At 43.0% G+C, this 26,242-nt stretch overlaps 1 protein-coding gene across 2 annotated transcripts; it reads right to left on the bottom strand.

Annotated features, from left to right (window-relative positions):
• Positions 1 to 1,068: 1,068 nt before the first annotated feature.
• SMKR1 (small lysine rich protein 1) lies at positions 1,069 to 24,794 on the bottom strand. Of its 2 annotated transcripts, XM_088468879.1 has the most exons (4): positions 24,704 to 24,794; positions 21,872 to 21,928; positions 2,515 to 2,595; positions 1,069 to 1,534 (listed from the first exon to the last, which is right to left on the bottom strand). In XM_088468879.1, the coding sequence occupies exons 3-4, from the start codon at positions 2,569 to 2,571 to the stop codon at positions 1,301 to 1,303; spliced, it is 291 nt and encodes a 96-aa protein (XP_088325005.1). In that variant the 5' UTR covers positions 2,572 to 2,595; positions 21,872 to 21,928; positions 24,704 to 24,794; the 3' UTR covers positions 1,069 to 1,300. The 2 variants fall into 2 exon arrangements, with proteins under 2 accessions (XP_088325005.1, XP_088325006.1); XM_088468880.1 differs by lacking the exon at positions 2,515 to 2,595.
• Positions 24,795 to 26,242: the final 1,448 nt, after the last annotated feature.

Below are 26,242 nucleotides of genomic sequence, written 5' to 3'. Positions count from 1 at the left end.
TGTCCAACCGGATGATATCTCATGCTGCCCCGTTGCAGGTAATGAAGGACGGAACGAGGGATCATTCCGTTGATCATTCCCTCGTTCTAATGTGTACGTGAGATAGGTCGGCCAGTCGGGCTGACATATTGTACCAGTACATATCGCTCAGTGTGTACTTTGTAGGGAATATCTCATAAGTAAGATGTCAATGTAAAAAATGCAGAAATAGTTGTAACCAAAAGTTACAGTAAGCTAAATTTTAAACTGACGATTCTCAGATGGACTCGCTATTTTGCAAATAGTCATGCAAAATATATACACAGAGAAACATTCCAAAAGCAAAAAGTTGATGTGCACCTATGTATGAGACTGGTAGCCAATAGGTGCTATTTATGCAAACCTGCATATTTTGCAGCTAGTACATTACCCTTTTTGTTTTCCCCAGTTTACACTAGAGGGTGTATTTATTGGGCTTGTTTAGCACTGATTGCTCAATGCCACAGATGATCAGCGTCTATGACAAACTGCCTGTTAGTAAATAATATACCCCTAGGTCTTATGCAATTTTAATAACCAGTTTGTTCAAGAACCTGCTTGATCTCTGGTGGACAACATAATATTTTCAAAGGCTACATAAGTGACCGTTCATCACAAAAGGAGACCATGCATTATTTTTGTAGAGTGACATCAGTTCACATCAACATAAAGGAACACATTTGGAGCTAGGATGAGTACAAAATGGAAAGAGTACAAAAGCATATTTTTACATGTAGTTAAAATACTGTCTGCTTTTGCATGTAACATAGAAATACAGGGAAGCTTCATTTTAATACTACAATTTGGAGTTAAGCAACAATGTGGTCCACTCCCAGCTCTAAATCTGTCTGAACATGTTATACCAAGGTGCAAATCATGCTACCCTAAGAGAAGGTTGACATAGCTGTCTATTCAGCCGTCTGAGATGGCCCCACCATCCAGTAGGAAGACAATTATTAGGGAAATAACTCTGGACCATTTATTGCTCATCACTTTACTAAATGTAGGAATGGTGATTAATAATTATCATAAAATGCTTAAAATGTCTTTATTGTAAAATACACTGAATATAAATCAAATAAACTTACATTGGTACTAACATCTACAGTTTATTGCTACAGACTTAGTACTGGAAATCCAAGTTGGCATCTGATGCTGATGGTCACAATTACAGGGTATCGTCATGTGATTCACTTTTGATTTTGATCTTCTTCATTCCCAGTATTTGGCACAAAAAGATCATGAAGGTTGTTACTGTATACCCCACACTAGTACATTCTGTTTATTTCTTTTTTCCTTTCTTTCCTTTCTTTTTTCCTTTCTTTTTTGGAGCTCCAGGCCAGCTAAAGCCTCGAAATTCCAAGCAGTCCACAACATTGTGACAGATGTAGTAAGCATCCAGCATGGCTTCTGGGCTGAGTATGTCCACCACAGCTTTGGGCTCTTTACTCTTCTTTGACTTCTTTCCTTTACCTTTGGGCTTGGCTGAGCCCTTGACCTTGGCACTTTTGGTTGGCTAAAAAGAAAATCACACAGTTGTAAAGTACAGTATCGGAAGCAGGAAAATACAAAGCGGAAGTAAGAGATAAAACAGGACTTCCTGTTCCAGATCCCATGTGAGGAGAAGCTGGTTACATTAGCTCTCCAGCAGCCCCAGCTTCAGGGAGTTACAGCGCTGGCATCCTGCCGCCTACACTGACAATTTGGGTGTCTACTTGCACACCAGGGGCACTTGATGGACTATTTTTTATCCACTTCTATGGCTGCTAAACTACAGAGATCTAGGTCAGAAAAACAGACCCAGGAATCCAAGATGGCCACCACATCTGCTAAACAGGTGGGAATTTCTGATCCTCACAGTGTCCCCTCTGACTTTTTAACACTAGCTACGCACTCTCACATGCCTGAATGCTCTGCTGACAGTGCTGTTACTTATGCTGATGTGGTCAGAGCAGTACTTAATGCTATGGGGCCCATTATGGAGGCTCACTCTGCTAAGCTGCAGCAGGCTGTCTCAGACATGAAATCCCAGCTTAAGCAACTATCTAAGAGAGTTGTTAATACTGAGCAACGCATGGGAGAAACTTTTCAAGATGTGTCTGAACTGAAAACTAATTATGAGCAGTTACAGAAATCTCATTACCAGCTGATATCAAAAGTAGATGACTTGGAGAACAGATCGAGGAGAGGTAATCTCCGCATCATAAGACTTCCTGAAACACTCAAAGGGCCTGCCCTATTTACTTTTCTGCAGACATCTCTTTTAGAATTATTACATATTCCTTGTCAAGGAAAATAAAAAGTTTGCTTTATTGTTCCCTGCTCGGTTATGCCTTTTTGAAGGAAACTCTTTTAAAGATTTTTCAACAGTGGCGGAAGCTGTTAGTTATCTAATGGAAGCTGTTCTGGCTGCGGATTGTTCCTCTCCATCCCGTGAGAACTGTGACCAAATGATGTGAAATTCTTCTTTGTCTACTTTATTTTTCTTGTTATTACCTGATTTGTTGAGGCTGGTCTGCTGCTATTACTCCTCTTGTCTGCCTCATGCCTCATTTTTGTATGTATGTGCTACAGGTTCTGAAAGCATAATTGCATGTACATTTGTACTTTAAGTGTTTAATAACCTTTACATTGATCTCTGTTCTTACGTTATAGTCTGCCTCTTTCTGTGTCAGGATGCCTTATATGTATGCCCTTGTATTTTTTGTTGCCAATGTTCTGATTTTATTGGCGGCCACTTTAGGCCTTTTCCATAATTTATTCTTAATGTATATGCCGGCTCTTTGTACCTTACTCCCACACCTACTATAATATGTTTTCATATTAGTACATATAGCTGGGAACTGCTGATAGCGACCTGTCTGGTTTTGTGTTACGTATAATACTTAATTACAGGTTGTCTATATTTGATAATTAGATTTAATGGTAGGAGCTGCGCTTCTCTTAGAGCGGTGGGCTCTTCCTAGTATCTTTGTTCTATTCGGTTTTCCCCCCTTCCCATTTTTTTCCTTATGTGTCTCGTCCTGTCCCCCCTGACATTGGGTTCTCAATTTATTATTTATTGCTGGAATATGTTCATATACTGGTTGGACGTGTTTTTCCTTTGCTATGTGGTTTGAGCTGCTATTGCCATGTCTAATTTGATAGTGGGCTCACTCAATGTGGGGGGTTTTAATTTACCTGCGAAAAGGAAAAAGGTGTTAATATATTTAAACAAAATGCATATTGATGTTGCCCTGCTTCAGGAAACCCACCTCCTACCTCCTGAGATTCTGAAATTAAACTCATTACACTGGAAGGTCCTGGTGTCAGCGCCTTTCACCTCTAAGGCTAGAGGGATAGTTATTTTAGTGCACAATCGTATTAGCGTGACACTGCATTCTTCTGTGATAGATCCTCAGGGAAGATATGTTATTGCTGATGTTACCCTGGGCTCCTCCAGGTATATATTATGTAACATATATGCCCCTAATTCTTATTCAAAATATTTTTTTCTTTTCCTTATCTCCCATTTACACACATATGGTGATGTCCCTATTGTGCTAGGTGGCGACTTTAATATTGTGGCGTCCACTCGTATGGATAGATCCTCCCCCTCGCCTTTTGTGATGCATGCTCCGAAAGTGAGCATTAATTATATCACATAACAGTTACACCTAACAGATGTTTGGAGAGCATCACACCCTCTAGAATGCGATTTTACGTGTTTGTCTGCAGCACATGGGACCCTGTCCCGGATAGATCATATTTTGATGTCCACAACTGTTTTTCCTCGGGTTTACTTGACTCAAATATAGAGCCAATGTGCATTTCTGACCATTCATTATTTTGGGTAAAATTACGCCTCCTGGATGGCATATAAACTTAATAACTCTTCTTTAGAAAGTACCTCTCCGCTTTTATTCTGGCAGGCATCCAAACCGGTTGTTAGAGGGATATTATGTCTTATTGTTCTTTATGTGATAAGGTTTATAAAGAAAACTATATTGATCTGCAATCTACACTGACAACTGCCTATCAGACATTTAAAGATGCCCCGTCTTTCAATCGTGAGAGATATTTATCCACCAAAGCTGCTTTTGATGCATTGTTGTCCCAATCAGAGTCAAAGTACACTTTTGTATCAGGTTTCAGATTCTACCGACATGGTAATAAATCCAGTAAATTGCTGTCAAGTCTTTTACGTGGCCAACGCCCCCCTACAGTTATTAAGTCTTTGAGGCGCCCTGATGGCACCATAGCTAAGTCGGGGAAAAGCCATTTCCACTATCTTGCACTCTTTTCACGCTGACCTATATGCTCATCTTAATGTAAATGTATCTGAGAGGGCTGCTTTTTGGAGTAGAGTTTCTTCGCCACAGCTGTTTGAGGAACAGGCTTCTTCCTTGGTAGTGCCCATAACAGTAGAAGAAATTAGAAAGGCCATCAGTCATTTGAAATTGGGTAAAGCACCCGGTCCTGATGGCCTCTCCAATGATTACTATAAAATTCTACGCCCCAGAATCGAGGACACTCTGCTTTCTGTATTTAACTCCCTACTTATAGGTACTCCTCCCCCTCTTTACTTTAATTCGGCTCTGTTAAAAGTATTACATAAGCCTGGCCGGGACTCAGAACTGGCTAGCTCATATAGACCTATATCTTTACTCAATACAGACTACAAACTGTTTATGAACATTTTGGCAGATAGAATTAAGCTCATCTTACTCTCTATAATACATGAAGTAAATATCTGTAGTAAATATACGAAAAGTCCTTTCAGTGATGCAGTGGTTGGAATCCTCAGGGGCACCTGGCCATCATGCGATCCTTTCATTAGATGCTGTGAAGGCTTTTGATTTAGTTACCTGGGAACACCTATTTGACTCTCTTCGTCGCTTTGGTGCCCCAGGGGATTTCATCGCTGTGCTTCAATCCCTCTACTCTGGTTCATCATCCCAAATTTTAAGCAATAATTATCTTTCCCCCCCTTCTCTCTACTTAAAGGTACTAGGCAGGGCTGCCCCCTATAGCCTTGGAGCGCTTAGCAATAGCCTTACGGGCTTCCCCCCCTTTGTACAGGCATTTCTGTGAATGGCCTCGAGGTCAAATTAAGCCTATTCGCTGATGACATGCTTCTATCTATATCGAACCCTTTCCAATCTTTACCAGCTATTATTGCTATTATTGATAGTTTTGGTACGTTTGCCAGCTTCAGAGTTAACTACACCAAGTCTAAGCTATTGCCTTTAGCCACTGACTCTTCCTATTTTAGTTCTAACTCTGTTCTATCACGTTTCTCCTGCTGCAGCTCCCCTCTAAAATATTTGGGGGGTTTTATTCCAAAGGCGTTATCTTCCCTCTACTCTGTAAACTTTAAACCAGTGTTGTCCTTGATTAAAGCCCAGATCACTGATCACTAATTGGATGTCTTTGCCTTTATCACTATCTGGCTGCACAGCAGTGATTAAAAGTGTCATATTCCCCAAATTGTCATATTTCCTTCAGATGCTTCCCTTATCATTATCTATATCTGATGCTAAAGACATTCGCTACCTTTTTACCACTTTTATTTGGAATGCCAAGAAGCCCCGTATCACATATGCCAAACTGATTCTACCTAAGCCGGAGGTTGGCTTCAGCCTCCCAGATGTCTCTGCCTTTGCCCAGGCAGCTCTCTTCAGATACATTTCAGACTGGCTCCTACGGAACACTCATTTCACTAATTGTCACCAAGAAGCCTTTTTTATCCGTACTCCCCCAGTGCTCTATTGCATACTCCCAAGAAACAGATTCCTTGCACAATAGTTTCCAATGTACTGTTCTCACATACTTACAAGGCGTGGTGCACTATCAATAAGAAACATGAACAAAATCACACTATAGCTCCCCTTATAATACCTTCTGGGGTAATCCCTGTTTCTCTCCTGGTTTGAATAGTGGTGTTTTGTGACCTGGAAACAACTTGGTATTGCTGCCATTCAGGATATCTTTGACCCTGGAGGTTCTATGCGCCTATTTGACTATTTGTGGGAAACCTTTAGCATTCCTCATAAGTGCTTCTTTATGTATCTACAAATTAGGCACTTTGCTCAAAAGAGACCCCCCGCTTTGCCTGTTGCCACAAATGATGACTCTGATAATATATTGTCTGTTTTGTCTTTTAGCCGTACAAATACATTTAGGATACGTTACTTTACTTAGAAATAAAAAAACACTGCTTTTGGGCTGGTACACGGAAAAATTGGGTCAATGGTATCCCTTCCCTGGAGTCTTCTGAGGTGTTGATACAGCATTGTTCCACTTCATTGAAATATTTACACTCAAATATTTACACAGGAGGTTCACCTAAAAGTTCTTAACAGAGCATATGTCTCGCAAGCACAGAGAAAACACATGGTCCCGGGTGAATCTGGTTACTGTCCAAAATGTGGTGCGATGGATGCTTAATTCTTCCACAATTTCTGGGAATGCGGCAGAATAAGGTGTTTTTGGGATAAGGTAGTAGCATTTATAAACCAAGTATTTTCTATCAATCTGCTCAAACTTCCTATTCCCTGTCTGTTTCTACATTTTTCACATTGGAAATTGGGTTCTAATTTTAAACATATAGTTCCGGCACTCTCTGTTATTTTAGCGGCGGCTCAAAACATGATTTTGATGGATTGGATTGAAAAAAAAACCTCCTTTACTTGCTGAGGTTAAGGCTGTAGTGCTAAAACTGATCTATTATGATCGCCAGGCTGCATTGCCGGAGATTGAGATGGGGGTGAAGTGTTTCTATAAAAAGTGGGAAACATATATTAAGTTAGACCCTACTGTTCAACAACAGATCCAGAATGTTATGTTCTGGGTTGTTTGTGGACCCGGGGTGGTAGCAGGAGCAATCACAGAAGCGGGTTTGAATAAAAAACTAGGTTTTTGAGTAGACATAAAATATGGCAGTAAATAAAAGTCCAGGAATATATAAATGTGCACAAGAGTTCTGTGATGGGAGTAATGGGTTAATGTCCAAGTAGAAACAATTAGAGCTGTCCAGGTGTGCAGGTAGTGAGACTGAAAATAATCAAGCAGGTATGCAGGTAGTGATGCAGGAAATAGTGATGCAGGATGCAGGAAATAATAAGCCAGATAGGTAGTGAACTAAGGCAAATGAGCAGGATGTCAGCAGGCTCAGACACTCAGGTATGGGCAAGGGTGATGGAGGAAGCGGGGTAGTCCAGCGGAAGCTAGGAGCTGACAGGCAGACTGGCAGACAGTGAATTCACAGGAACAGGATAAGCACAGAGAACTCCCTCTCAGCTAGGCTGAGATGCACGTTGCACTGGCAAAGAAGGAAGGCACTGACCCTTCCTAAATACCCCATGCCGTGCTGTTACTGGCCGGAGGGAACATGTGACTCACCAGGATTGGCCAGCCGTCACACATGGCCAGAAGGCAAGATGGCGGCGCCCATGCCAAACGGAACGGAGACGCCGCCAGGCCTTACCAGCGCAGAGTGACAACAGGCCCGCACAACAATGTGCGCAGCCAAAGCCCCCCGCTAGACACCAGCTCCACCACCAGACAGCCCGCGCCACAACGACCTCACAGGTAACACCCGCCTAGCGCCATGCTGAAATACCCTGGCCGTGACAGTAACCCCCCCTTTTGGGGTGGCCTCAGGACACTCACCAGGCTTCTCCAGATAGGCAGAATGGAATCTCCTGATGAGCGTGGGAGCGTGGACATCACGAGCATCGGTCCAGCAACGTTCCTCTGGACCATAACCTTTCCAGTCCAGCAAATACTGTAGATGACCTCTGCGCAGACGAGAGTCCAAGACCTGGGTGACCTCAAACTCAACTCCTCTCTCCGTCTGGACTCAAGGAGAAGCAGGTAGAGCATTATGGAACTTATTCAGGACCAGGGGCTTTAATAAGGAAACATGGAAGGAATTAGGAATTTTTAGGTATGGGGGTAACTGTAAACGGTAGGCCACTGGATTAATGACTTCTGTTATGGTGAAGGGACCAATGAAGCGGGGTGCAAATTTCATAGAAGGAACTCTTAGACGAAGGAACCGAGTAGACAACCAGACCTGGTTTCCTACTTGCATGCGTGGAACTATTCTACGCTTCTTTTTTTTTTTAAAACATATTTTTATTGTAAGACCGCAATAAACAATATAACATGTTGATCAGAAAATGACAAGAGATCAACAGGACCACAACAGTAATGTGCAATACAATGGATCCATGAGGAACGTAACAATACAGGAATTAAAATGGTGGTTCACCTGAAGACAAGGTTTCTTCATTATACCAGGCTGTAAGTTGAACTGCAGCTCGAAGCGTGTGTTTAACCTGAGGTGTTAATGTGTGAACATATGGAAGCCAAATATTAAAGAACTTCTCTGCTTCCTTGTCTTTATTAAGGGATAGTTCTAGCCAATCCATATTAAATAGGTACGTAATTCTAGGTTGTAAAAGACTGAGCGTTAAAGTGTCAGTGGATATCCATTGAGATAATATTGTTTTTTTCGCAGCTGCTGCAATCTTTGCTAGTAATAGATGGGCACCTCCAGGGGCACAGGATGACCCAGATGATGGTACAATATCCCACATAGCCCACTCGGGTGTTAGTTCAAAAGCAATTCCCAACTTGGTGGATATATAGGTGTGTACCAAGGACCAGAACCTCTGTACCTCCGCACAGTGCCACATACAATGCATTAGATCCGCATCAGGTTGACCACATTTAAAACAATTTGAGTCTGTGGAAGTACCTGTGATGAGTCTTAATTTGGGGGTGAAATAGGCACGATGCAATAATTTATACTGCATTTCCGCGTATGAAGCCGAAATTAATTGCTTATTAAGTCTAACAAAAGATTTTAAAATGGTGGATAGGGGTATAGTAGGGAATGTGGAATGCCACTTGGCAAATCCCACCGTCTCCACTTCCAAATTTATTTCCCGGCGTATATAGGTGTATAGCATAGAAGTGGAAAATTACATAGAGAGGCAGCGAGACAGCACATCATCCAAACCATTTTTCCCAGGTATAATGGGAATTTTAGGGAGTAAAATATTGACATAACTACGTATTTGGAAATATATAAATAAAGGGATTTGGATACATGGAAATTTTTCCTGTATTTGGTTATGAGAGTAAATAGTCATTGTGGAGAGATCCAATAATTGATATATGTAACGCAATCCCTGTGTGTTCCAGGTTTTGAAAGTCTGTGTTAGAAAACCAGCATCAAACCCTGGGTTATGGCCGATAGGAAGGAACAAGGACACATTGGGAGGGACTCTCATTTGAGTTCTGGCTCGTCGCCAAGCCAAGTATGTAGTATGTAGTAGTAGATTTTGTGCTACGTGAGGTGGAAGAGACAAGGGTCGTGTGTGTAGCAAACTAGCTAATGGCATTTCAACACTAAAAGATTGTTCTATTAGCGTGTCAGCAAATCCATTTGTTCCTCTAATCCAGTCAATTGCGTATCGGTAATTTGACGCAATAGCATAAAATTTTAAGCAAGGGAGATTAATTCCGCCTAAAGCAGGTGGTTGGCTGAGTTTGAATAGTGAAATCCTGGGTTTTTTGTTCGCCCAAATGAACTTGCTGATCGCTTTGTTAATCAATTTTAAATCAGATTCTAAAGGAAGCAAGGGGAGCATCTGAAAAAAATATAAAATCCTAGGAAAAGATATCATTTTAATTAATTGACATCTACCGAGATATGAGAGTGGGAGATGTTTCCATTTTTTTAAATCTAAAAGTGTACGTTGTAGTAAAGCAGGGAAATTGACTGAGTATAGGGCGGAGGGATGTGCCGGGATATTAAGGCCTAAGTATTTTAGAGTTGTTTTGGCCCATTTAAATGGGAAAGAATTTTTCCAGTTTTTTGTGACGTCCGAGTGTAGGGCCAAGGCCTCTGTTTTGTTATAATTTATCAAAAAACCAGAGATAATATGGAAGTCTTTCAGGATATGAAGGAGTTTAGGTATGGCAGAATGTGGGTTCTCAAAATACAGTAATAAGTCATCCGCATACGCGGAGACTTTCAAAGTGTTATTTCCGATACTTATTCCCTGCCATTGTTGACATAGCAAAAAGGTGCGGATAAGAGGATCTATAGCCAGGTTAAATAATAAAGGGGATAGGGGACAACCCTGTCGGGTGCCCCTATGTAGTCTAAGGGATGGAGTATTCAGGCCGTTAACTGTTAGGAATGCTATAGGGGTGTGGTATATTGTTTTGAATAATGTAATAAATTCGGGACCAAAATTTTGTAGCTGGAAGATGCGCAGTAGATGGTTCCACGACACCCTATCAAAGGCCTTGTCAGCGTCGCAGCTGACAAGGAGCGTTTGGTTATTTCTCATTTATTCTACGCTTCTTATCGGCCTGGATCTTATAGCGAGAGGATGCCTTCCACAAATCAGACCGTACTTGAGTCCAGATGGCAGCAAAATTCTGCACCGTGTCCTCCACGGGCGGAACATCAAAAACAGGCAGGCTTCGGAATTCAGGAACACGGGGATGAAGGCCATAAACAACCTGAAATGGCATTTGGTTAGTTGACGAGTGGTAGGAAGCATTGTGTGCAAACTTGGCCCATGGCAGCAAGCCAGCCCAATTGTCCTGGGAAGATGACATAAAAATTCTTAAGAAAGTCTCTAGATCTTGATTAACTCTCTCAGTGGAGCCGTTGCTTTGCGGATGGTAGGCCGTAGAAAAGTTTAACTTCACTTGAAGAACAGAACACAAAGCCCTCCAGAATTTTGCAGTAAACTGCACACCACGGTCAGAGACAATTTCAGCAGGAAGGCCATGTAGACGAAATATGTGTTGGACAAACAACTGTTCCAGGTCAGGGGCAAAAGGTAACTTCTTCAACGGTATATAGTGGACCATCTTAGAGAATCGGTCTATTACAACCCAGATAGTGTTGAAGCCTTGAGAGACTGACAGGTCTGTGACGAAATCCATGGAGAGATGCGTCCATGGACATGATGGAGTAGGTAGTGGAAGCAATTCCCCAGCTGGAGCTTGTCGTGATGATTTATGCTGGGCACAGGAGGAGCAGGAAAAGATGAACTCCATTATATCTGCCTTCATAGAAGGCCACCAATAGTGTCTTTTCAGGAACTCCAAGGTCTTCCGAGTGCCTGAGTGCTCTGCAAAGCGAGAGGAATGTTCCCGTGAGAAGCCGCTTCCTTAATTCCGGGGCCACAAATGATTTTCCCGTAGGAGGCTGAAGCTGTAATGCGGCGAAGACTCTTGATTCCAAGACAGGGGTATTGCTTTGATTTTCAGATTGATCATCACAGAGGAGAGATCTCGATAGGGCATCAGCCTTCTGATTAAGTGCTCCAGACCGGAAGGTCAGGGTGAACTGAAACCTGACAAAGAATATTGCCCAGCGGGCTAAACGAGGACTCACACATTGAAGGTTTTTGAGAAATAGGAGATTTCTATGGTCCGTAAATACATTAAATGGGAACTTAGCACCTTCTAGTAAATATCTCCATTCCTTCATCGCCAACTTAACAGCTAGTAGCTCTTGCTCACCTATGGTGTAGTTCCTTTCGGCAGGTGAAAATTTTTTAGAAAAGAACCCACGAGGATGGACTCGGTTGTCCTCATAACGTTGAGACAAGACTGCTCCCACAGCTTCAGATGATGCGTCTACTTCCAACAAAAAAGGCCTGTCCAGATCTGGTTGTCGGAGAACTGGTGCTGTGATAAAGGCCTGTTTTAGAAGATGAAAGGCAGACTCTGCCTCAGGTGACCATTGGGAAGGATTAGCACCTTTGCGGGTCAAGGCTGTAATGGGAGCCAGCAATATAGAAAATCCCTTGATGAAGCGTCTATAATAATTGGCGAAGCCCAACAATCTCTGGATGGCTTTCAGTGTCTGAGGTCGGGTCCAATCCAGAATTGCTTGCACCTTCTTGGGGTCCATTTCCAAACTGGAGCCAGAAGTAACGTAGCCGAGAAAAGGTACACTGGGCACACCAAAGATGCACTTCTCCAGTTTGCAGTAAAGGTGGTTTTCTCTCAAACCGGTTAAAACTTCTTTAACATGTTCTTGATGTTTAGCCACAGAGGGTGAAAAAATCAGTACGTCATCCAGATAGACAACAACCGAAACATATAACAGATCCCGGAAAATCTCATTAATGAAACTCAAAGACAGCAGGGGCGTTGCACAATCCAAAAGGCATTACTAAATATTCGAAATGTCCATCTCTGGTATTAAAAGCGGTCTTCCATTCATCGCCAGCTCGGATACGAATGAGGTTGTAAGCCCCTCTCAGATCTAATTTAGAAAAAATGACAGAGCCCTTGACCCTATCAAACAACTCAGTAATCAGGGGAAGAGGGTATCGATTCTTTACAGTAATGTCATTAAGGCCTCGATAATCGATACATGGTCTTAGACCACCATCCTTCTTGCCAACGAAGTAAAACCCAGCTCCGGCAGGTGAAGTAGAGGGGCGAATGAACCCCTTTGCCAGGTTGTCCCGGATGTACTCGGTCATGGCTTGAGTCTCAGGCAAGGACAGCGGATAGGTACGACCACGAGGTGGTGTCTTATCAGGTATCAATTCAATTGGACAGTCCCATTCCCTATGAGGAGGTAAGGTATTTGCTTGCTGCTCGGCGAACATCTGATATTCCTTGGGAATGGCAGAAGAAACTAATAGAACTGTCTTTCTTACAGGTCGAATTTTTGGAAGACAGGATTTCTGACAGTCCATACCCCATGACAGAATCTGCATAGAACTCCAATCAATCCTGGGATTATGTTGACGTAACCAGGGTAGACCAAGAACAATTTCTTGAGAGGCCTCTGATATCACCAGAAATTTTAAGGACTCAGAATGAAGTGCCCCAGTTCGGACCAATACTGGTTGAGTCTCCTTGGTGACTATCCCGTTAGTTAGAGGGCGTCCGTCTATAGAGGTCAGAGAGATGGCATGATTGAGAGACGAACAGGGAATCTGAAATTTATCTATGAAACTAGACGTTATGAAATTTCCGGCTGCTCCCGAGTCAAGTAGAGCAGTAGCAAAGACAGGTTTGGGTTTAAGATCCAACGCTAGGGTAATCGTGAAATCTTTAACTTTTGGAGACGGGCTCATAACTCCTAACTTGATGTCTCCAGGGTCAGTTAGGATTTGGCATTTCCCGGTTTACGGGGGCAGGAGATCAGCAGGTGACCGGACTCTCCGCAGTACAGACAGAGGTTTTTTTGCATTCTTCTCTGACGTTCTTCTTTGGAGAGGTGTGTATGATTCACCTGCATAGGCTCCTCTTCAGTAGGAGAAGGAATGGGACGGGTAGAAATGGAGGGGGCAAATGACCTTTGCCGGTCAGTTCTGTTTTTTTCAGCCTGACGTTCCCTGAAGCGTAGGTCAACTTTGATACACAACGAAATCATGTCGTTCAGATTAGTAGGAAGCTCTCGAGTGACTAGATCATCCTTTAGTCGGTCTGACAACCCATGCCAGAAGGCCGAGGTGAGGGCTTCCTCATTCCATTTGAGCTCTGATGCTAAAATGTTAAATTGCATGGCATATTGACTTACAGGATGGACCCCTTGTCTCAGTGTCATGATGTTTGATGATGCTGATACAGTACACCCAGGTTCATCGAAAATCCTCCTGAAAGATGACACAAAGCCTGCGTAATTATCCAGCAGCGGATCTGAGCGCTCCCAGAGTGGGGAAGCCCATTCTAAGGCCTGGCCGGATAACAGAGAGACTATATAAGCCACTTTAGTTCTTGCAGTTAGAAAGTTGTCAGGCTGCAGGGTAAAATGTATGTCACACTGATTTAGGAATCCTCGGCAGAGTTTAGGGTTGCCGTCAAATTTACTTGGTAAAGGGAGATGTAAGCGGGGAGATGATCTGCCTCCTGTATTCCCAGACGCTGATGCGGATGTAGATGCTGGTATTACAGGGGTAGAAAAGGAAGTTTGCAAACTATCCTGTCGCTTGGACATCTCTTGCAGAAATTGAGCCATCTGATGCTGCATGTTTTCCAGATTTTCTAAACGACCAGAAATGCACCAGAACAAATCCACTCCTGACTCCTGATCCGTGGCTGGCTCCATGGAGCCAGTGCAAACTGTTATGTTCTGGGTTGTTTGTGGACCCGGGTGGTAACAGGAGCGATCACAGAAGCGGGTTTGAATAAAAAACTATGTTTTTTAATAAGTGCTTGAGTAGACATAAAATATGGCAGTAAATAAAAGTCCAGAAATATATAAATGTGCACAAGGGTTCTGTGGTGGGAGTAATGGGTTAATGTCCAAGTAGAAACAATTAGAGCTGTCCAGGTGTGCAGGTAGTGAGACTGAAAATAATCAAGCAGGTATGCAGGTAGTGATGCAGGAAATAATAAGCCAGGTATGCAGGTAGTGAACTAAGGCAAATGAGCAGGATGTCAGCAGGCTCAGGCACTCAGGTATGGGCAAGGGTGATGGAGGAAGCGGGGTAGTCCAGCGGAAGCTAGGAGCTGACAGGCAGACTGGCAGCCAGCGAATTCACAGGAATAGGATAAGCACAGAGAACTCCCTCTCAGCTAGGCTGAGATACACGTTGCACTGGCAAAGAAGGAAGGCACTGACCCTTCCTAAATACCCCATGCCGTGCTGTTACTGGCCGGAGGGAACATGTGACTCACCAGGATTGGCCAGCCACATCACATGGCCAGAAGGCAAGATGGCGGCGCCCATGCCAAACGGAACGGAGACGCCGCCAGGCCTTACCAGCGCAGAGTGACAACAGGCCCGCACAACAACGCGCGCAGCCAAAGCCCCCCACCAGACACCAGCTCCGCCACCAGACAGCCCGCACCACAACGACCTCACAGGTAACACCCGCCTAGCGCCATGCTGAAATACCCTGGCCATGACACAGAAGATGTTTGAATCCACCACTTTGTACCTTCTCAGATAGGTCTCATGATTATTTATGCTTCAGTTTGCAGTACATTTTTTTTTCTCTTTTTAAGCGCCTTATTACATTAGACATCTAGTTAATGGAAAACATATGCTTTAACGAACAACCCTTTGTCTTGTCTATGTTTTTTTTATTATTATTATTTTTTGATTGTGCTGCTGGTATTGGTTTGTGTTATACAGGTCGTTAAAACTTGTGTTTCATATATACAGTATTGCTTCCCCATATCATAATCCTGTGTTATGCTTCAACCCATGCTACTGCAGGATCACCATAGTATTTTCTTCTTGGTGTGACTTCTGCCTTATGGACCACAAAGACTTTTTTACTGGTACATGAATGTGCCATGCGGAGTACTTTTGCTGTTTATCTGCGTCTTAAGTCATCCTTATGTTTGTACGCTGTGTTATTCTTGCATTGTTTACATGTTGATGACTAATTGTATGGTCCCAATGTCAATACTTTCTATTTTGTACTATTGAAAAATTAATAAAATGTTTTTCAAAAGACAAAACAAAAAAAACAGAACATTTCCTTGACTACTAGTCGTTGTATACAGCCATGGCCAACAGTATTGGTTTTCACAAAGTCTGCTGCTTCAGTTTTAATGAAGGCGATTTGCATATACTTCAGAATGTCATGAAGAGTGATCAGATGAATTGCAATTAATTGCAAAGTCCCTCTTTGCCATGACAATGAACTTAACGCTTGATTCAGGTTGGATTGCAAGGCTTCTTTCGCACGCAGCCAGCCGATGTTTTCATTCTGCGCATGCGTATAAGACAGTGCGCGCGCGCGAACTGACCACTGCGATCGGCATTTAAACCCCTTTACAGGGGTATAATTTAGCCCCTGCGATAGCATACTCTGGCAGAGGTCTAGATGGTGACAGGAAGTATAGCAGTTTCTGCGGTTGGGTCAGGTCAACCACAACTGTGCGGATGGCTCCGACTTTACTCGATGTTACCGATGTTTTCGCTGACTTGCGGTTGCATGTCATGGGAAGTGTGTGGCTTTATACAATGGGGGGCGTCTTGGTATAGAGCTACGATTGCATTCATTAATATATTTTCGAAGCGAGCGGGGTGCGTGCGAACACGGCCTTGCGAACCAACCTGAATCAGGCTCTTAATCCCTAAAACATAATTTCCACTGCATTTCAGCCCTGCCACAAAAGGACCAGCTGACATCATGTCAGTGATTCTCTCGTTAACACAGGTGAGAGTTTTGATGAGGACAAGGTTGGAGATCACTCTGTCATGCTGATTGAGTTAGAATAACAGACTGGAAGCTTTAAAAGGAGGGTGGAGCTTGAAGTCATCGTTCTTCCTCTGTTAACCATGGTTACCTGCAAGGAAACATGTGCAGTTATCATTGCTTTGCACAAAAAGGGCTTCACAGGCAAGGATACTGCTGCTAGTAAGATTGCACCTAAATCAACCATTTATCGGATCATCAAGAACTTCAAGGAGAGAGGTTCAATAATTGTGAAGAAGGCTTCAGGGTGCCCAAGCACATCCAGCAAGTGTCAGGACAATCTCCTAAAGTTGATTCAGCTGTGGGATTGGGGCAACACCAGTGCAGAGCTTGTTCAGTAATGGCAGCAGGCAGGTGTGAGTGCATCTTCACGCACAGTGATGCGAAGACTTTTGGAGGATGGCCTGGTGTCAAGAAGGGCAGCAAAGAAGCCACTTCTCTCCAGGAAAAACATCAGGGACAGACTGATATTCTGCAAAAGGTACAGGGACTGGACTGCTGAGGACTGGGGTAAAGTTATTTTCTCTGATCCCTTTCATATTGTTTGGGGCATCTGGAAAAACGCTTGTCCGGAGAAGGAAAGGTGAGCGCTACCATCAGTCTTGTGTCATGCCAACAGTAAAGCATCCTGAGACCATTCATGTGTGGGGTTGCTTCTAAGCCAAGGGAGTGGGCTCACTCACAATTTTGCATAAGAACACAGCCATGAGTAAAGAACATCCTCCAAGAGCAACTTCTCCCAGCCATCCAAGAACAGTTTGGTGATGAACTTTTTTCAGCATGATGGAGCACCTTGCCATAAGTGATAACTAAATGGCTCGGGGAACAAAACATCGAAATTTTGGGTCCATGGCCAAGAAACTTCCCAGACCTTAATCCCATTAAGAACTTGTGGTCAATCCTCAAAAGGCGGGTGGACAAACAAAAACCTATCAATTCTGACAAACTCCAAGCATTGATTAGACAAAAATGGGCGGCCACCAGTCAGTATGTGGCCCAGAAGGTGATTGACAGCATGCCAGGGCGAATTGCAGAGGTCTTGAAAAAGGAGGGTCAACACTGCAAATATTGACTCTTTGCATAAACTTACTGTAATTGTCAATAAAAGCCTTTGACACTTATGAAATGCTGCTAATTTTACTTCAATATACCATAGTAACATATGACAAAAAGGTCTAAAAACACTGAAGCAGCAATCTTTTTGAAAACCAATACTTGTGTCATTCTCAAAACTTTTGGCCATTGCTGTAAGTAAAAGGTCATTTAGCGATCTCAAGTTACCATGACTGTATTTTGCTGGTGGATAACAGAAACTTTTAAAATCTCTTAAAGGAAATGAAGTCATCTGTTTTAGCACATATCCTAATATCAGCTGAAACACTGATGTCACTACTATTTGATAATTTTTACCTTTGTTGCACAACATTTCACTCATTATATAGGATAACAGGCCTGATTCAGAGTTGTACGCAAACCCCAAGGTTTGCGTACAACTCCACTGGCGGGGATATGACCAGTTCCGCGCATGTGCATAATAACAATAATAAGTACTGTCTAACTTCTTAAGTATGGAGTTACACAGTTTTGGAACTAAATGGAGGAGGGAGGGTTAGACACAATTGGTATGGTAACAACAAAAAGTAAATAGCCAATATAGTAAAGTGAAGTGGAGTTACTCAATAGGGCCAATGTAAAGTTGGAAGTAATATGTAAATACATTACTCTCCCATGTTACTGTAGATATTACTAAGAGGCGTTTGACTGTATCCTCACATTTACAAATGCTGATTTTCTGAGCATGTGATGAATTAATTCACACAAGATTCACTACGCAAACTCCCATACGCCAATTGTACATCAGCCCCAATGTGTCTAGTATGCAAGGTGTACAGTACAGCAAAGAGACAAAACCTCTGCATGCATGCTATGGTGATACAGGAATTCTTTTTTTGCGCATACATAATACATAGTGGATATAAATATTAAACATACATGGTGTAACAAGAAAATAACACTGCATAACAGACCAAAAGAGCATAAGAGCCCCATGGTCATCGTATGAAGCTCTATGCCCACCCCAGCAGAAACATGACCATTACACAATGGGCACGATTCAATTCACATTACACAATGGGCGCGATTCAATTCAATGTGATGTTGAATAGCCCCGAACTGTTAAATCAGAGAAAGCCGGGTTTCGCGACTTAACCTGGGTGTTTAGTTGCGAGAACCGACATTCTCCAACTAAAGTGCCGGCCGCACGGCTGATAGCGCCTCGCTAACCCGGAAAACAGCTGCGTGGCCGGCACTTTTGTCGCATTTCTCCTCTCGCATTCAAGGAGGGTGCGAGAAGAAATCCTTTAGCCTGACCAAACATCGCGTTGAATTGAATAGCTTTGGTAGCTCCCTCCGGGGCTATTTAACATAGCTTTGAATTGAATCGCAGCCAATGTCCCATGTGTATTATTTACAACCCTATACCTAAAATATCAGCCCCATTGCCACCACATGGATATTCCAGTGTCCTGCATAACTGCCATGTGCCAGCACAACAGTTCACCAACGTTTAATGCAAATGTTGGTACAATCCTGTGCCCACAAGAATAATCATATGCCTACCATTACACCCTTATGCTCACCAAAGTAATGTTTTGTACCCCTTATATATAGCCTCATGCCAACTAAAGTAACTTTCTATGCTGACCATTACTGCACCATTCCAACCACAGAACAAATGCGTGCCAACTATTCACAGTGCTATGACACCCACTGCAGAACAATGCCTTTCTCCAGTTTCCTTACTCTAATTATTAGCTATAATTAGTGCAGGACATTATATCGGGTGATTGATCCAGGTGATTTATCTGATTTTCTTTGTGATCAGGAAGAGCTGTCATATTTTAACACTGTGGGGTATCATTTGGCAACTGTAGCACTGGAGGTTTTGTTCTGCCTTGCTCATGATCTACACCGTTAATATTTATGCAAGGTTGATCTTGATGAAGCTGTATCTTTTTTCTTCCTTACAATGTAACACTATATGGGTATCGCCTGCTATTGTGGAGAGATTTCACTTAAGGAAACTGATGGACTTTCAGCCAAAATGATATCAAGGCGTTTCTGCAAATCCACTGTAATTCACTTTGAATCAGTGCTTTAACTGGGACGGTATGCGGCGGTTTGAAAATACGACCACTTTCAGGCATTGCTGCAGCGATCTGTAGGTCTCAGGCACGGGATGGGTACGGGATGCCGGCTTTCAGGATCCCAGTGGTTAGAATCCTGAAGCCGGCTTCCTAACAGGGTTATAATATCGACACTTGTCGGTCAGTATTCTAATCCTCCCCTACCCCCTACCCTAACACTCCCTCCCCGATGCCTGACCCTATCCTCCCCCCTTAGTGCCTAACCCTAACCCTCCCCCCAGCCCTCCTACTTACCTTCAGGATTCCGGTGGTCGGGATGCTGGTGCCGGGGTTCTAACAAGTACCGGGATTGCGGCACCGGCATTCTGAGCGCTGGAATCCCCTCAGGCACGTATGGGATCTGGGGAGCCGGCAGCCGCTGTGTATTTTCCTGCTCCAGTGGCCTATGCAATAAAGCTTTTTTGTTTATTGCAGTGTAGCATGAGTGACATCATGACATCACACTGCACCACTGAAAGGCAGAGGAGTCGTGGCCCGAAAGAGGATGAAAGCAGCCAAAAGACACAGAAGAAGGTAAGTGTCTGTGGGCTGGAGCCGGGGGGATGTGGGGGCTCGAGCTGAAGAGATCCTGCTGGCTGGAAATACATTGCAGAGCTGGAGAGCCACTTGGGGACTTTGCTGGAGAGACAGAAGGGAGCGAGAAATACATTGCAGAGCTGGAGAGACACTGGGGGACTTTGCTGGAGAGTCAGAAGGGTGGCAGTTGGCCTTTACTTTCACTGAACATTTTTGTGTGTTTAAAACTTATGGTGGGTACACACTACACGATATGCTCCCTGAGCGATATCGTGTAGTGTTGTCCCCGGCATGCTGTGCTCAATGTCGTTCATGACATTGAGCACAGCCGCTGAACGATATCATTAACGATATCGTTCAGCGCCGGGCTCTCTCCCCCATTCCCTGACATGCAGCAACCTGACGAGATCGTCAGGTTGGCCTGCATGTCAGCCCGATGAACGATGATGACGAACGACCCACGGGAACGCGCGTCGTCGTCATCGTTCATCTTTTTGGGGTTAAAAATGGACGATAAAGTGGACGACTGAATGATAACGATATCGTTATCGTTCAGTCGTCCACTTTATCGCCCAGTGTGTACGCACCTTAACATGACTACTTTTTATGCCTCCCTTCCAGGAGGAGCGGAAATAGAAACGAGATGGTCAATACTCAACATAAATTTTTTTTATAAAATAGTCCTAATATTCTTTATTTATAATTACTCAAAAATATAAATTAGTCTATAAAATCCACAAATCATATAGGGCCTATTTACCACTCTTCTAAGACCTTAAATCCAGTGAAAAGGATAGTTTTTGCAGGATAATAACAATATTTATCATTGCTATTTAAGAATATTGTAATGCAGGACTTATTGGAAATATCTCCTGTGTTCAGTACATAATTGATCGCAGGAGCTGCTACTATAGTTTTCTATGGACATGGCAAATATGGAAGTTTAAGCAAGTAACAAAAAGCTTAACTTTGCGCATCTTGTCTCTGATTGGTGCTTACTCCTCCCCTCCTTATTTATTTGGTGCATGTGGTACCCGATTGAAGAATATGTGCAGTGAATAGGCCGATAGAAATGAACTCAGAAAATAACAGCTATCTGCCATTTTACATACATAGGATCCATAAAATGTAGTATTAATCTTTATGTAACACTTTAGACAGCAAATAAATTATTTTTCCACCTCTATCCAATTGTACAATTGATGTAAGGCTGCTGTCACAGATTTAGTTTAGAAAGCTATTATTTATCAGACAGAACAGAGTGGTGTTCTGACGCTCTTATAATGAGATATCGGCCAAATGACCTGAGAAAGTGCACGGTCTGGTATCAGCTGCTCAAAACGTAACTTCTATTGGTCAGTGCGGCTGAAAGATAACGGCACACACAAATCGGCCTTACAGTTTCTGTTGGATTTCCTCCAAATTGTCCCCCACGAACATGACAGTGATCATGTGGCTCAAGATGAATGATAAAGCCAGGGCATCATGTGTGGCCAGTTTAATTAAAGCTACATAAGTCACAAGTTCAGTAACAATTTAATAACATAGCCCATGTAAGTCCAATGTTCACTTGTATTTAGATGACTCAGTTTTTACCAATATGCTGGGACAGAAATGGCCCTCTGCCTATATGTGTACCATTTAGTGGCTTCACATGCTTTTATCATTTATTAGTGCTGCTTTGTATATATCTCAGTACTATAACAAAGCTCAGCACTAGTTTGCCCTCAAACAGAGATTACAACACCAATTCAGTGTGTGCAAAATGTTGTATGTACTACAACTTTTGTATGGTGCTGTGTAATATGCTAACAGTATTATCAATGGCAATTTCAGCTATTTCTATGACGTATAAAGGTTCAAATATATGCAAGCTAAAAAGGCTAGCAAACCCATTATAGACCAAGATAGAGACAAAATGATATTTATTACCATTCTCTGCACCTGAAAACACTGTGAGAATTGCTCATACTCCCATGATATTACTTCCTAAAAAATACAAAAAAGAACAATTATATTATAGAAGTTATATGTAAATATATGGTACAAGTCATACAGAATTCTATATCAATTTTTTTGCTTTTATTTTTTTTTTCTTGTCAATATTTGTAGTGACATTAGGTAAAATGTTGTCTTTGTACGAGATGCGGTCATAATACCGAGGGATGTAGTCAGGAAGCCGATGGTCTAAATACCGACCGCCGGCTTCCCGACTGTTTAATCCTGGCAAGGTACTAATGACAGGCATTGAAATCCCAATGCCTGTCATTAGACCTAAGTCGGGCGCCCGACCATGTGCCGACCTTCCAGCGTCGGTATTTCATCTGCCGGGCTTAGGTCTGGCAGTCATTCATACCGATTCCTATATATCTAATATCTCTCTCTCTCTTTATATATTTAATACATATACAAATATGTATAAAACCGAATGAATTAGGAAATGTACATTATATGAATATAGCGTATATACCCCTTACTATAAATTATAGATATTAGGGGGCCCATTTACCATTGTATATTTGAGGTTTAACCACAAATATTAAGTTTCCCCCAGATGTATGAAGGAGGGACCGCAGGAGGGACCTGTGATCCCTCCGTTCCCGCTGGCAGCCGCATCCCCCATAGTTTTCTATGGGAGATACAATGCTGCCAAATTTAACAACATCAGGAATGTGATACATCCTGGATATTGGCCCTGCAGCTAACGCCATCTGAAGATGGCGTTAGCCTCTGTAGCCTATGGACTACATGCAATGCATTCCGGATATTGGCCCCTGCAGCTAACACTATCTGAAGATGGCGTTAGCCTCTGTAGCCTATGGGCTACATGCAATGCATTCCGGATATTGGCCCCCGCAGCTAACGCAACCTGAAGATGGCGATAGTCGCTGTAGCCTATGGGCTACATGTGATGCATTCCGGATATTGGCCCCCGCAGCTAACGCTATCTGAAGAATGCGTTAGCCGTTGTAGCCTATGGGCTACACCATAATTAGCCAGTGGAGGGTTGCTCCGGAACCCCGGCAGCTCTCCGAGGACATCGCATGTGCCGGGTGATACATCCGGCGCTATGATCACATATTGCAATGTGATCATGGGCGGTAATGTCATGCCCAGATCGCATTGCACCAGCGATTAAATCATTAATAAATGGGGGTCTACAAGTCACCTTTTGTGTAAGAAAGCTTTTGTTCTTTGGAACTCACCGGTGACTTGCAGGTGTGATTCAATTAGACACAAAAAGGGGTATTCAATTTGGAGCGAAAAGTTCGTGCTGGACTTTTCGCTCCACATCGGAGGTTTTCCGGGGATAAAGTATCGGGTGCGTGCCCGCTTTATCCCCGTATTCAATTAGGAATGTGCGAAAACGGGAGCCGGCGGAAAGGTAAGTTTTGCAAAAATAATGAGAAATTTCGGGAATTGTCCCTGGGACCCCCATAAAGATGTCCAGATATGGGGGATCACTATTGGTACCCCCGTTTTGGCTGCTGAAGGGAAGTCGGACTTTTAAATAGCCGCGGCAGGTGCTTTTTTGCGCCTGTGAAGAAGGGGTGAAGAATAACACTTAGGTGTTTTTTTGCCAAAAACAAATATGCCCATCAAATTTGGGGTACATGAAAATGGGTGCAAGCATATTTTTAAGTCCCAAAAGTGCATTCTGAAAATTCTTAAATAATGCACCTGCTGCTATCACCCGCATTCTTTAAAACACCTGCCGCATACTTGGGAACCCCCCCTGAATTAATTTGGCTATTTAAAAACTTGTTCCCCATATATATTTTACCCCAAAATTAAAATAATTTTTTTGGGGTGTCCCTATTTTTTTTTTTTACTTTTTTTTTTACACAGTTCGTTTTTAGGGGCTATTCCCAGGGGTGCAGGCTATTTTTTACGTCTGCACCCCTAAACCCCAATTTTGCACTTTTTTTCGCTATGTAAAACATGGTGAAAACTTATCCCCGTTTTTTTTTTTCAAAAACTTTTTGCCCCAGTGAAAAGTCTTTGAAATTGAATACGGGGATAATTGAAACATGCGAAAATGACGTCATCGGCGATAATTTATCACCAATTACGACTTTTCGCAGCCTAATAGAATATGGCCCAAAGTCTGTTGAGGCCATGCGCAATGCGCTTTTACACATTTCTGTGAAATACTAAATAAAACATTATTTATTTCTGTCACAGAGACACATTGCACCAAGCTACACAGGTCCTTTAGTATCATTTAAACAGTGCCATAATACCATTAGAATGTACAGTAGGGGGGAGCAGCACATTATCCCATATGTAAAGTGACAAGATGGAACAGACATTGGACCTCATTACCAGCAAGCCAATCTGCAGCGGCGCGGTGCAAAGCCCTCTGTAATGAAAGTACCTGTCTCCATTCAGCCTCTCTAGATCTTCGTTTATGGAGTAGTAGAAATTTGCACAGTGGAAAAAGAAAAATGTCTATGTACAGTATACTGGCAAATCTGCACCTGCATATAAATAACCTATTCATAGAAATGTATGTGTTTTTCTCCACTATCTTTATAGTAATTCAAATATAATTCCAAAACAAAAATAACTATAATTACATTACAAAATGAAATGCAGTGTATGTCACGTACAGACATCAGCTCGTCTTACATCAGAGGCAGGCAACCTGTGACTCCAGCAGCTATTTTAGAACTTTTTGCTGCGACTTGTAGTTCTATAAGAGCTGCAGAACCACGGGTGGCAGAAATATGGTTAGTGAGAGAAGGATATAGAGCTCCTCACCAGTCGGATCCACAGCGGGGCTCGGAGTCTCCGGTGGTTTCGTCACGGGTCGGCGGTGGCGCTCGAGTCTTTCATGTAGCTGCATCCTATGTTGCCCTGGCAACCATTGCTATGGCGAGCGTGTGCTAAAGCGCTGCCCCCACTACGTACGGCTACGGCCGTTACCATGGCTGCGCGTGAAGTGAGTCACGTGGTTAGAGCTTAGTGGTAAGGGCCCGGGGGAAAGCAAGCAGTAGCGCAGACTCTGCGGTGGCCGGTGGTGGTGTCGCTGCTTGATGTGCGGGCACAGTGCGGCAATAGCCTGAGCGGATGTGTCCTGCCCGTAAGAGCAGTTTAGACTATTCACCGGCAGGAGCAGAATATAATTTGACGCTTTCTCATAAATATGCTGCACATGGGAAGAGGTTGTGCATGGAGACAGCTTGGAAAACTATATCTCTATAATCGTCTTTATAGGACTAATAAAATAGACATAGAACATTTAGGAATGATAGATTATATATTATATAGAGACATTGTACCTTTCAGCCCACAGGTTAGACCAGGGATTCCCAACCACGGTCTTCAAGGCACACTAATGCTGGCCATACACCTACATGATCAGCATAAGATCAGATTCATCATACAATTTCCCACCAACTCCCTGGCAGTCCTGGCAGCATGTTTGTTGTTTTTCTTAGTACAGGATCTGTCCTAAGATCGATCCTGTCTCACAGGCTCCTAAAGGAAACAGTCATTGAAATGACCTGAATTTACACAGGATGGATCGCATGCACAAAATAAACTGCACGATCTGCACACAATACGATGGACAAGATGATCATAAGATCCAATTATAGGAGCTGCGGGAGCGCGCATCGGATCTTATCTTACTAAGATAATACACAATTTTCACAAGATTCATCTTATGATCGAAAATCGGCCCGAAATCGTGGAGGTGTATGGCCATCTTAACAGTCCAGGTTTTAAGGGTAGCCATACTTGAGCACAGGTGACATAATCAGTACCTGTGTTATTTTGATTTAACCATATGTGCTTAAGCATGGATATCACTATAACCAGGACTGTTAGTGTGCCTTGAGGACCGAGGTTGGGAATCACTGGGTTAGACTGAACACCAGCTTTCATCCCCATGTTGGACAGGGGTGTGGTATAGATTGATAGCAGATGTAAACAGACAATAGATCGATAGTGCAAGTGGTCAACAGGGACAAAAGGTCGACACATGGTTGACACTTTTGTCATTTAAACCTAATCTTAACCTACTAGTGCATAATCCAGTGGTTCCCAAATTGGGTGCCTCAGGGCACTTGCAGTGGTGCCTCGCGTTTGTGGTCCAGTACCAGATAAAATGATTGTTAGTCAGTGTGATAGGCAAAACCAGTGCTAATGGCTGCCAATCAGAAAATATCTGGACAAAAAGAAGCGCAGCCCTGTCACCCACCACATGACTGACCCTAAGGGTGACATATAAGCACAATTTACTTCATTTAGTTATTGCTGAATTTCTCAATAAGAAACTTATGCCCAGGGGTGCTG

This window comes from Taudactylus pleione, unplaced genomic scaffold (genome assembly GCF_031769625.1).
Source record: "Taudactylus pleione unplaced genomic scaffold, aTauple2 ptg000086l, whole genome shotgun sequence".
NCBI classification, from domain to species: Eukaryota; Metazoa; Chordata; class Amphibia; order Anura; family Myobatrachidae; genus Taudactylus; species Taudactylus pleione.
Note: the sequence above shows the minus strand (reverse complement) of the source record. Positions and strands in the feature narration are given on the sequence as shown.

Coding starts and splice junctions, on each gene's coding strand:
- SMKR1 (XM_088468879.1), bottom strand. CDS start 2,571: ATGAGGCATGAGGCAGACAAGAGGAGTAATAGCAGCAGACCAGCCTCA. Junction 1,535..2,514: donor GACCAGCCTCAACAAATCAG/GTAATAACAAGA, acceptor TTTTCTTTTTAG/CCAACCAAAAGTGCCAAGGT.